The 12,209-nt window shown below is 60.3% G+C and overlaps 1 protein-coding gene across 7 annotated transcripts in view; it reads right to left on the reverse strand.

Annotated features, from left to right (window-relative positions):
- Positions 1-8,399, reverse strand: part of NFIC (nuclear factor I C) — a 108,603-nt gene extending 100,204 nt beyond the window's left edge. For 4 of the 7 annotated variants that reach the window (XM_030797458.1, XM_030797456.1, XM_030797454.1 and 1 more), the window contains exon 1: positions 1,286-1,403. In XM_030797458.1, coding sequence (XP_030653318.1) covers positions 1,286-1,315 — 30 coding nt within the window. In that variant the 5' untranslated portion in view covers positions 1,316-1,403. Of the gene's footprint in view, positions 1-1,285; positions 1,404-8,283 lie in introns of those variants that run through there. The other 3 variants (XM_030797457.1, XM_030797455.1, XM_030797453.1) reach the window with 1 other exon arrangement.
- Positions 8,400-12,209: the final 3,810 nt, after the last annotated feature.

Consider the following 12,209-nt stretch of genomic DNA (forward strand, 5'->3'; position numbering starts at 1 on the left):
GTCGGCTGCAGGGGGCCGGTGAGAAAGACCGTACCAAGGACCATGCCTGGCGTGGGGGGTCCCTCGCTGCACCATGCCCTGGGGCGGAAGCCGGGGACTCACAAAATCCCCACACAGTGCTCCTTAAGACGGGCCTGGCCCTCGCTGGAATCGCACCCCCCACGGGCCGGGACTTTACAGTTTGCCCGCCATACTGCCCCCTCTCCAAAACCGGCCTTAGCCGCACGTCACTTCAGGGGAAACTGAGGCCAGAACCTCTCCAGCCTAAAGACACACAGCGTAAGGAGGAAAGCAGCGGTCTAGAAAATGGAACTTGCAGACCTCGGGGTCCCCGGGGAGCCTGGGGCTGGAAGGAGTCCCCGGGGGGGGGGGGAGCCGCCCCCTCCCCACACACCCCCTCGGCCATTGCACAAGGCTCGGCCCCGGGGCAGTCTGGGAGTGCGGCCAGGGGTGAGAGGCTACGGGAGGGGGAGGGGGAGGGGGCAGGGGCAGGTGCCGGGCTGGCGAGGGCGTCCGCAGCGCCGCAGTGCCCGGGCCAGACCCGGAGCGCCGGGCCTCCCGCTCCTCCCAGCGGCGGCTCCAGAATCCAGAATCGATGCAGCGAAAATACCGGGACGGTGCTGGGGGGGTTGCAAAGGGGGGGCACCGAGCCGGGCCGCCAGAGCACCCTTCCCCCTCCCGGGCCTCCAACTTCTCCTGCCCCCTCCCCCTCCATGCACACGTGGGCCAATAACGGGGGAAAGGCGGCCGAGGGCCAGGGCGGCCCGCACAACCTTGGTGGGGGGACAAGAGGGAAACACATGAGAGGTCCCCTTCTCTCCAGCTGGGGAGACCCAGGGTCCAATCACGACCCCCTAGATTCCTCTCAGAGGCAGGCGGGGGGCTTCCCGCAGAGCCCTTGCTGGAGGGGGGCCAGCCCCCACCCCGACCTTTCCGAGAGTTGGGGAGGGGGTGCGGAGTGCGTCGGAGTGGGGGGGGCGCAAATCTGCAGATCAAGCCCCACATCCGGGAGAGGTCCCGAGAGTCGGGGGTGGGGGGGGGGCTGGGCGGGAGTCCCGCGTAGGGGGTCCGCGGTAGGTAAGGGTGTGGAGGGGTACCCCAGCCTGACCCATCCCCCCACCGGACCCCAGCCCTCGGCGCGGGGGGCATCCCGGGCAGGGATGGCGGGAGGGACGCGCGCCTTTTTCGTCCCGCCTCCTCCGGCTTCAAAACTCCGGGGCTGGGATGCGGGGGGCGCGGGGCACGGGGCGCGGGGGCGCCGGCGGGGGCCGGGCGAGGACCGTACCTGGGTGAGGCAGAGCGGGGACGAATACATCCCGGGCGCGGCGGGAGGCGCAGGGCCGGCCGGAGCGGGCGCGCTGAACTTACTGAGTCATTTTTCCAAACCACCCCCCCGCCCCCCCCCCCCCGCCCCGCGGCCGGCGCGCTCTCCTCGCCGCCTCCTCCCTCGGTCTCCCTCCTCCTCCCTCCCGCTCTCCCTCTCTCGCGCCGCCCGCCTCGCTCTCTGTCCCTCTCTCCCTCCGTCTCTCTCTCTCTCTCTCTCTCTGTCTCTCTCTTCCTCTCTCCCCCGTCTCTGTCTGTCTCTCTCTACCCTCTGACACCCTCCCACTCCCACCCCCCATTTCTCTCCCCTCCCACCCCGAACCTTCCACTTCTCAACACCCAACTTTCAAAGAAACGAGGGAAAAAAGGGCGCGAGCGAGAAAGGAGAGCCTCCCCCGACGTCTCAGGACCCCCCCTCCCGTATTTACGCAATGCCCCAGGGCACTAAACCGGGACCCCAGGACTGCAGGGCAACCCCCACTCGGATCAAGCGGAGGGGGGGACTGGGTTGTTTCTGGACACTGAGGGGCCAGAGGTGGATTTTTAAGGCCCCCCCTCCCCACCCCCCCATCACCCCCGAGCTGGCCGGGAAGTTGGAGGAACGAGCCAGGGGGGAGGGAAGGAATGAAGAAGTGACGTGCGCAGAGGCCGGCCAGCGCGCCTCTTTCCCCTTAAAGATGTACGACCCTGGGTGCACGGTGAGCTGGTCCCACAGCACCCTGGCTCCCTTCTCCCCCCAGAGCCAGGCAGGGGCTGCGGGTCCCCAGCTAGAGAAGCTTGTGTGCAGCCGTCCCTTCCTTGGCCAGAAGGGCCCAGGCTAACACGGGAGGCTCCAGAATTTGCTCTCTTCACCCAGCACCCAAGGGGCAGGGGCAGGGTGGCCTCGCCTGAGTGTCTCTCCAGCACCCCAGGAGGACGGCGTCCAGGCGGGATCTCCAGCTGGCCAGATAAACCCTTGCAGCCTCCCCCTGGGTATCCAATAATTTCCACCTGCCTCAGGGGTGTGCCCTTTTCACAGATCTCAAGACTGAGGTATGGCAAGTGTGGCTTCGAGCCAGGCCATCTGGCCCCGGAGCCCACATTCTGTTCTCCTTCTAGAATAACAGGGCAGAGACCTGGCCTGCCTCTGTCTGAGCCCCCAGGGCATCTGATGACAGGGCCCCAACCCTCCCCCGGTTCACTCCCTGGATCCTCCCAGGCTTGCTCAGAGGCTGCTGTGTCTCTCATTCCCACCCCAAGGGTTCTCCCCTATAAAGTGGCTTAAAGGTGCCCATCCTGTGGGATTGCTGGGGATAAGGACAATGACCTTAGCAGAGCCTTGACCTTCGGTCAAATGTCCACTAAAGACACATTCTTAGAAAGCTTGGCCATTTCACCTCATCTCTCTGAGCTTCCCAAGGACAAATGATACCCTCTCACCAAGCTGGGGCAGGTGCCCCAGGCCCAGGGGCACAGGAGATAACAGCACCCATTATCCTCGGGCGTTACAGGAGAGGAAACTGAGGCCCAGAGAACGGAAGCCACTTGCCCAGGGCCTGACAGGTAAACTAGGAGGGAGCAGAATTCCTGGAGCGTAGGTTCCCTAGGCCACCCACAGGCTCCTCTCTGCATGACAGTGACATTATTCAAACAATGCTTAGTACATCGCGAACGCTCCATAAATGTGTGTGTGTGTGTGTGTGGTGTGTGTGGTGTGTGTGTTTTAATTTGGAATTTAAACAGTGAGAAGTGTGTCTGGAAATCCACATACTAATATAACGTGAAGCAATATTTTATTAAAACACGCTAGGGACACGTATAGGGTGAACTCTAAAATTCACAGACATTTAAAAGTTGCAGTTGACTTCAGACAATCCTCCTAGACTTCCAGACCCTGTGCCTTTCACCCTCCCTCCCCTGTACAGACCACCCTGCCTGCAACCTTCATTCAGCAACTTAGAATCCTTTGGAAGGTGAAGTTTAGAGAGCAGAGACTGCCCCTCTTGGAACTTCGGTTTCCTCATCTGTAAAACAGCTATGGTAACAGGACGCATCTTGGAAGGTGGGGAAGGTTGGAGTCTTTACATAGCATGTGGGAAGGGTGTGTTAATATTATTGGTGGTGGTAGCTGCAGGGAGAAGCTTCTGCAAGTGTACAAACAGCAGCCTATATCCCAGTTTGGGTGGGAAGGGCCCCCCGCGGCACACACAGTTGGTTCCCTAAACTGCAGCGCAGGCTCGCTACTTGGGTCTATGTCTCCTCCAGCCAGCAGCTTCATCTCTCTGCACCTCGGCTCTCCCTCCGTGAAATGGGGCGACGCCAGCTCATAACCCTCCAGGTTGTAGGCAAGTCAGCAAATACCTGCCCGTGCTTACAGCAGGGAACTGTACATCGTAGTTTCTTTAAAAAGGCAATCGGTGGATTTGGACCTGCGTGTGGAGGGCCCGGGAGATGGGTGCATGATTTAGCTCCTGACGCTTTCCAGCACAATCTGGCTCATTTTTTTTTTTTTTTTTTCAAAGCACTCTCTCTACAGTTATCTCACTCTTCGGTATCTCTGTAACTGTCCCAGATACAGGAGCACAAAAGAGTTGACTGCCACCTATAAAACTAATGCCCACAATTTGGAGGCAGCCATGCCGTCCATCTGTGTGGGAATCCCGGCACAGGCCGGGACACTACGCAGCTGAGTAAAACCAGCGGCTCCCAACTGGTGATGTCCCCAAGAGACAAGTGAGGGGACAGGAAGCTGGAGAGCTCTCCCCCTTGGCACTGTGGACACTGGGGCTGGATCACTCTCTGGGTTGGGGCCATCCTGGGCACTGCAGGGTGCTGAGCAGAGTTCATGGCCTCCACCCACTCCATGCCAGGGGCACCCCCCGGTCGTGACAAACACAAATGTCCTTAGACATGGCTAAGTGTCCCATGGGAACAGAATCACCCCTGGCTGAGACCCCACTGCTGTAGATCCAGCAAGGAAATTCAAGATCTCATTTAGGGTTTTAAAGAGTACACATGTATTTATAAACATATACACAGTATCCTTTACACACACACACACACACACACACACACACACACACACATCTCCTTTGGCTGGGTGTAGTGGCTTACGCCTGTAATCCCAACACTTTGGGAGGCCGAGGCAGGCAGATCACTTGAGGTCAGGCGTTCAAAACCAGCCTGGCCAATGTGGCAAAACCCCATCTCTACTAAAAATACAAAAATTAGCCGGGCATGGGGGAGGGTGCCTGTAGTGTCAGCTACTCGGGAGGCTGAGGCTGGAGGTTCGCTTGAACCCGGGAGGTGGAGGTTGCAGTGAGCCGGGATCATGCCATTGCACTCCAGCCTGGGCAACAGAGCAAAACTCCGTCTCAAAATATATATATATATATATATATACATACATACAGACACACACGTACATATACATATATCTCCTTTATGGAAATACACGAGTATTTCCACAAGTACATCCTTTATGGAAATATACACATATGCACATGTATCCTCTATAAGAATGTGTATTTCTCACTCCTGCAAATGCTCCAACTATAGATGGCAACATTCTGGAGCGGGGTTCCACCCAGGAATGGGGGTGATCAGAAAGATTGGATGTTTTTTCCTCTGGATACAGTTGTATCCTCTTCGTATCATCACTAATGGCTTCAGTAATTAAAGGAAAACTTAAAAAATTGAATGCAATTCACAGAGCAACTCAGGCAGGGTAGACAGGAACCCCCAGCCCCCCACGGTAACCCCACAGCCACCACACCCAGAGAATAAAGGACATAATTTTGCAGGCAAATGATTATACAGCAGTGCAGTGTGCAGTCAGCCTCCCCGAGCCCCGCACCTGCTCAGCAAGGGGCTCACGGTGCCAGCTCCCCAGGAACCCTGCAGGGGTCCCATGTGGTCCCATTTTACAGATGAGAAACTGAGGCTGTAGGAAGGGATGTTAAGGTCATGTGAGTTAAAGGTCAGATAGGCCGTTGAGGCTGGTACAGACAGACACACACACCACACACTACAACCTACAGAGACACACAGACACACATCGTGCGGACTCAAACAGCTGCAGACACAGACTCCACACAACACACAGCTACATACACACTCAAAGATACAAATACACGCACAGACTCACACAAAAACAGACCCATATATCATCACAGCCTTCCCCACACCTGACCTCAAATACCTCCTCAAAGAGGGGCGAGCAGAGACACACACACACACACACAGACCCACATGGCACACACACAGCCACAAACACACCCTCCCAACTCCCCACAGGATGCTTCTTTAGAAGCACAACACACGGACATAGCTGCCCCCACACAAGTGCAGACACAACCACAAACACGTGGGCACTTGTCCACAATCACACACACACTCCACACAAAACCACACACTCTTACAAGCACACACACACCCACAAGTGGAACCCCCCCCCCCGGTATGCCCATAGAGGCACACACAGAGTCACATACGCACCATCACAATGACACACAGCACGCCAACTCCCTGCTCCTCCTGCACCAGCTCTGCCCAGAGCTGGGCTCTTGGCCTTGCAGAAACGCGGTGGGGACAGGGAAGGGCAGGAGGGTGAGATGTGGTTGTCTACCCCCGGCAAGTGCGGTGTTTGTGTCCGTGAGTGCGTCTGCCCATGTGTGTCCGTGCACGCCTGTGTGTGTGACGTCTGTCTCTAGACAGGCCTGTGTGTCTATGTGAGTCTCTGTGTGGTTGTGTGTGCAGAGTCATGCAGACACAGGCACCGTGAGGGAGTGTCGTGGGTGTGTGTGTGTGTGTGTGTGTGTGTGTAATTATGACTTCATGCACGTGTGTCCCACTGTGCACAGGACCCAAAATGGGGACAGAGGGCCATGCCGTGTGCTGAAGGCCAGGGCGCCCAACCGTCCCTCCGGGACTGCGGAGGGCGAGTGCTGTGAGTCTGAGGCTGGGAGTGGGTGTGGGGGATGGTGACAACCTGAGAATGACCTTGAGTGTTGTTGGGGGAGGTCTCTGTGTCATTGTGGGTTTTCTCTCCTTCTTGACATCCCAAACAGCCCCCCATGATGGGATGTCAAGAAGAAAGCGAGAGAGACCAGCCTGGCCTTGGGCTTTTTATATTTAGAAAATTATATCAAACGCACTGGGGGTGGGGAGCGGCGGGGATTTCCCTGGAGGTGACAAAACAGTTCTCTGTGCCCACAGCCTCTGGACCATTGGGGGCAAGTGCTGGAGGCGGGACTGCGGGACCAGTCCCGGTGCCCCTAGGCTCTCCCCAGCATAGGATAATAGGGGTCTCCTTAGCCACCTCCCGAGCCCGTCCTAACCCCTGTGCTGCTGTAACCACCCACCCCTCGGGACTTCCACGGCCTCTCAGGGAGGGGGGAACCCCCGCCGCCCCGCCCCCCTCGGGGCAGGTCCCCGCGCAAGCGCAACCCCTGGCGAGCGACGTCTGGTCTGCGTGCCGAGTGATCGCGTCCCGGCGCCACCTCGCGCCCGAACCTCCAGCCAGGACCCAATCGGGCCAAGCGGATGGGGGACCCTGAAGGCTGGGGGAAGTGGAGGGGACGTAGGGGATAGGTAAAGGGACAGAGTTTTGAAAAGGTGGAGGGAGCGCTCTTCCTCCGCTGCCCAGGCAGTCCCCAGTTACAGGAAAAAAGGAACTGGGGTAGGCGAGGCCGGGAGTGGAAGGCAGACCCTTCCCCTAGGGGGACGCTCAGCGCCAGTCACTCGCACACAGCAAGCGGCACCCAACTGTCCCCTGGAACGCGGCCACTGGACAGTTCTCCACTCCCTGGCGACCCCCCCAACCGCCACACACCCACACGGGGACACCCCACGGTCACCCAGGGACACACGGCTCCGCGGACACGCAGCCCAGCCATAGTTTCACAACACCGTCCCGCAGGGACGCGCGCACAGTTGCCCAGTTATCCAAAGACACAAGTGTCCCGCAGCCGCACAATGCGGGCGGCGCTCACAACACAACACACGCCAGCACGTGGATGTGCAGACACACGCGGACATAGAAAGCGGCGGAGCCGACGCGCTGGGACCCGCGGCCCCAAGGCAGGTACACTACCAACCCGCCGCGCACACCCCGGACGCTCCCCCAGACGCCAATGCCGGCCCGTTACGGAGCGCAGGGGCTCCCACGCACCCCTCGAGGTGCGCACGACCCCGACGCCAGTCGACCGGACACCGGAACCCCAAGTGCAGCCACCCCCGCTCCCGGGCCTGGGGCGCGCCAGGCCGAGACCCGGGGATCCCTCCCAGCTAGGGACCCCGCGCGCGCGGCGGCGGGGCCGGGGTCTGCCGAGGGGCGGGGCGGGGCGGGGGCGGTGCGAGGGCAGGCGGGGCGGCTGCTCCTGCGCGGCGCCGAGCGCGGCCGCCCGCCCGGCTCCAAGTTCAAGGCGCCCGGCGGCGGCCGCGGCGCGCTCTCCGCCCCTCTCCGCAGCGGCCATTTTCCGCTAGCTGGCGCGCCGCGCTCGCCCGGGCCGGGGCACCCCGCGGGGGCCGCCGCGACCCCCGCCCCACGCGCCGTCCCGCCGTGCGCCCCCTTCCTGGCCCGGGCTCCCCCACGGACTGCGCGCTTGGGGGTCGTGCGCCCAGGCCGCGCCCTCCCGCCTGGGGTCTGGCCCGGGGAGGGGGCGGGGGCCCGGCCTGGGGTTGTGGGGGCCTTCTCCGGGGAGCCCCGCCCTCCCCGCCAACTCCGCGGCGCCCGCGAGGGGCCCCCCACTTGGGGTCTCCCGCGGCGCCCCGCGCGCCAGCTCCGCCCCCAGCCGGGGTGCGGGGGGGGATCGTGGGTAAGGGTCCCGTGGCGACTGGCGAGTGGGGGTCCCCGCCTCGAGCCCCTCCTCCAGGCGGCCCCCGCCCCCTGTCCCCCCAGATCTTGCAACTTTCGCCCGGAGCCCACGCACCACCCCAAAAAGTCCCCGGGCGAAAACGAAAGTGGGTGCGGCGACGTACCATGGCGCTGCTGCGAGGAGGCGAGGCCGGCGCCGGAGCGAGCGCGCTCGGTCCCCGGCGAGGGGGGGCCGCAGGCGGCGGGAGGAGGCGGCGAGGGAGGGCGCGCGGGGGAGGGAGCGAGCGCGCCAGGGAGGGGGCGCGCCGCGCCCGCCCCCCCGGCCCGCAGGACCCTCCCCTCGGCCCGCCCTCCCCCCGGTCCCGCGCGCCGCCCGCGCTTCAGGCTGCTCCGCGCCGCGGCTCCGGCTGCGGCGGCTCCGGCTGCGGCTCCATCCCCGGCCCGGCCCGCGCAAGGGGAGGCCCGGGGAGCGGCGGCAGCGGTGGCGGCGGCGGCTGCAGGTCGCGGGGCCCCGGCCGGGCTCGCTGCGGAGCGAGCGGATCCACCTTCGCCGCGGCGCGCGCGCACACACACGCGCACACACACACTCGCGCGCAGGCGACTCGGGGACACCGGCGGGCCGGGCCTCCTCGACTCAGCCACGGACACACACACACCACACACGGACACGCGCAGAGATCCCCACGCGCGGCGCCTACAGCGTGTGACGGACACACGGCCCGTGGGTGTCCGCCGGGCACACGGGGACCCATGCTCGAAGCCGGTGGGGCATCTGGGACACACACTTTCTGTAGGAGGTCAACACAGACGCACACTCGCAGCCTGTGGGGCTGGCACCCCGAGATCACACAGACGCACAGTCCCAGAAAGACCCCCAGACCTCAGAGGGACCCACGCGCCGACCCCCGGGACCCCTTCCCGAGCCGCCCTAGCCGGTGACTGCGGGTGTCCGGGGACACGCGGCTACACACACGCACAGCAGGGAGACGGGACAGACGGGGACACAGACAGAGACTCCGACACCGAGGGCGACAGACCTGGGGGCAGGGGTCCCGCAGGGGCTCCAGGCAGGGGGCGGCGAGGGAGCGCTCGCAGCGGCCCCCGTAGGAAGTGGGGGGCAGCGGACGCCCCCTCCCCCGGTCAGGATTAATGGCGAGGCCTCCGCAGCGGAGGAGGGGCCGGGCCGAGGTGGGTCAGCGCCCCCGCCCCTGTCGCGCGAGCCGCTGCGGGTTGGGACCGGCTGCCGCAGCGCCCCCCCAAGCGCTCTCCCGCAGTCCCCCTCCTCTGACAGCCGCAGAGTAGGCACCGCCCCCTCGCCCCCACCTGCTCTGCGTCTGGCGCAGCTGGGGGAGGTTGCAGGGGGTGCGGGAGGGGGGGGGAGTGTTGCTCCGACCTGACGGGTGAAAGGGGTTCTGCTATGGTCCTTCTGTCTGTCTTTCCCCAGTTCCACCCCCCTATACACACTGAGGATCCAGGATTTCAGGGACCCCTTTGGGGGAGTGGTTCCCTGCTCCCCCAGGGAGGACGCCAGGGTGGGGGTGGGAGCAGGCGGCACCCCGGGAGGAAAATCAGTTCCTGGAGCGCCCCTTCGGAGCGATGGCTGAGTCTGGGGGTTCTGGAAGTTGAGTCTGGCACTCTGGGAGCTGAGCCGTTCTAGGAGACGGTGATGCCAGCAGCTCTGCCCACATGGTAGGTGCTCAGTAAGTGTTGTCTACGCTAAGGATGTCTCAGCCAGCCCTGAGGCATTTACCCTGTGCCCTCATCTTCAGACGCTGAAGCTTTCCCATTTCATTTCTGCAGTCTTCGCCCCATAGTTCAGAAGGAACCAATGAGGCCCAGAGAGGGGTCAACCTGGGGTCAACCAGCAGGGACCCTAATGCTTTCTCCAGGGGTGTGGCAGGCACCGAGATTCTGCAGGTCCCCACCGCTCCCGCAAACCTGAGGCAGGACCTCGGCAAGGGAAGGGTTAGTGACTTAGAGACCCCCCTGCTCCCTCCCCCTCCCGCCCGTCTCTAATCGGCCTCTGCTAATCCGCAGCTTGAATCCTCACCCGCTCCCCTGCCTCGGGGAATTAGGTACCTGGGGGTTTGGAGGGGAGGGGAGGGATGGGTTGATAGCAGCCAGGAAGTAATGAGGGGCGTAGAGACAGTGGAGCACTGATGTAGTGCCTCTCACCCATTACTGTGCCTACGAACCCTGCACCTGCCTGGCATTGCGTGAAGTGCTTGACATGAACCTACTCACTTACCCGTCACCGCAGCCCTCTGAAGTGGGTGCTATTACCATCAAGCCCATTTCACAGATGAGGAAACTGCATCTCAGAGAGGTTTAGATACTTGCCTGAGGTCACCGAGCTGAGAAGTGGTGATGGTCGGGAGCATCTAATTTTAGCATCTTTTGTGATCTGAATGGGCTTAGAATTTCCCAGATCATCAAGTCCTGGTTCCTTTTTACTTCACACTTCTTCCCTCAATCTGTCTATTTCCTCTCACATTTTATAACAAGCAGAGAGAAGAAACCAGGCTGCGCTTTCAACACTTTGCTGGAAATTCCCCTAGGCTACATATCCAAGTGCACTGCTTGCAAATTCTGCTTTCTGCATCAACACAACTACATTTCTGCCCCTCTACATGAAGGGACCCCTTTTTCCATAGGGGTCAACTTGATGTTCTACTCTAGAACATTCCCCAGGGACAGCCTGATGAGCAAACATATTTAAAAGGTTCAGCCTTACAGAGACCAAAGAAAGGTGGAAAAACAATAAGAAACTGCTATGTTTTGGCACTCCTCGAAGTCACTGCAGATTTGTAAATGGATAAAACCCGGTGCTGGTGAGAATGTGGTGAAACAGGCATTTTCATCATTGCTTGAATGGGTGTATGAATTGTAAAAGCACTTTGGCTTGTGTGGCACAGGCCTAAGACAGGCTCAGATTTTATGGTCTAAATTTTGGGAGCGTATTCTAAACTTGAGAAAACATACATATATGGGGCCAGGCTCAGTGGCTCACCTGTAATCCCAGTGCTTTGGAAGGCAGAGGTGGGAGGGTTGCTTGAGGCCAGGAGTTTGAGACCAGCCTGGGCAACATAGTGAGAACTCACCTCTACAAAAAATTTTTAAAATTAGCTGGGCGTGGTGGCACACACCTGTAGTCCCAGTTACGTGGGAGACTGGGGTGGGTGGATTTCTTGAGCCTTGAGATTGAAGCTGCAGTGAGCTGTGATCATACCACTGCACTCCAGCCTGGGCAGATCACTCCAGAGTGAGATCCTTTCTCAAAAAACCAACAGAGGCTGGTTGTGGTGGCTCACGCCTGTAATCCCAGCACTTTGGGAGGCCGAGGCCGGTGGATCACTTGAGGTCAGGAGTTCAAGACCAGGCTGGCCAACATGGCTAGACCCCATCACTACAAAAAAAAAAAAAATACAAAAATTAGCCAGGCGTAGTGGCAGGTGCCTGCAGTCCCAGCTACTCAGGAGGCTGAGGCAGGAGAATCGCTTGAATCCAGGAGGCAGAGGTTGCAGTGAGCTGAGATCACACCACTGCACTCTAGCCTGGGCAACAGAGTGAGACTGTGTCTCAAAATAAAGAAACAAGGGGCCAGGCACAGTGGCTCACACCTGTAATCCCAGCACTTTGGGAGGCTAAAGTGGGCAGATCACGAGGCCAGGAGATTGAGACCATCCTGGCTAACACGGTGAAACCCCGTCTCTACTAAAAATACAAAATAATTAGCCAGGCATGGTGGCAGGTGCCTGTAGTCCCAGCTACTTGGGAGGCTGAGGCAGGAGAATGGTGTGAACCTGGGAGGCAGAGCTTGCAGTGAGCCAAGATCGCGCCACTGCACTCCAGCCTGGGCGACAGAGCGAGACTCTGTCTCAAAACAAACAAACAAACAAACAAACAAAAAAAACCTTGTTTGTCATTATCACCCCACAGATCTTTTTAGACATTTTTTTCCTAATCACCCCACATGAAAATTTAGTAACATAGATGTCCTGTATATTTGCTTATATACCATATGTATATCGGCGTTTTGCTGTGTTTTTTACATTAAAAGAGTAAGATTTTTTCACCCCTCCCCTGCCAT

The sequence above is a fragment of the Nomascus leucogenys genome, chromosome 17 (assembly GCF_006542625.1).
Source record: "Nomascus leucogenys isolate Asia chromosome 17, Asia_NLE_v1, whole genome shotgun sequence".
NCBI lineage: Eukaryota > Metazoa > Chordata > Mammalia > Primates > Hylobatidae > Nomascus > Nomascus leucogenys.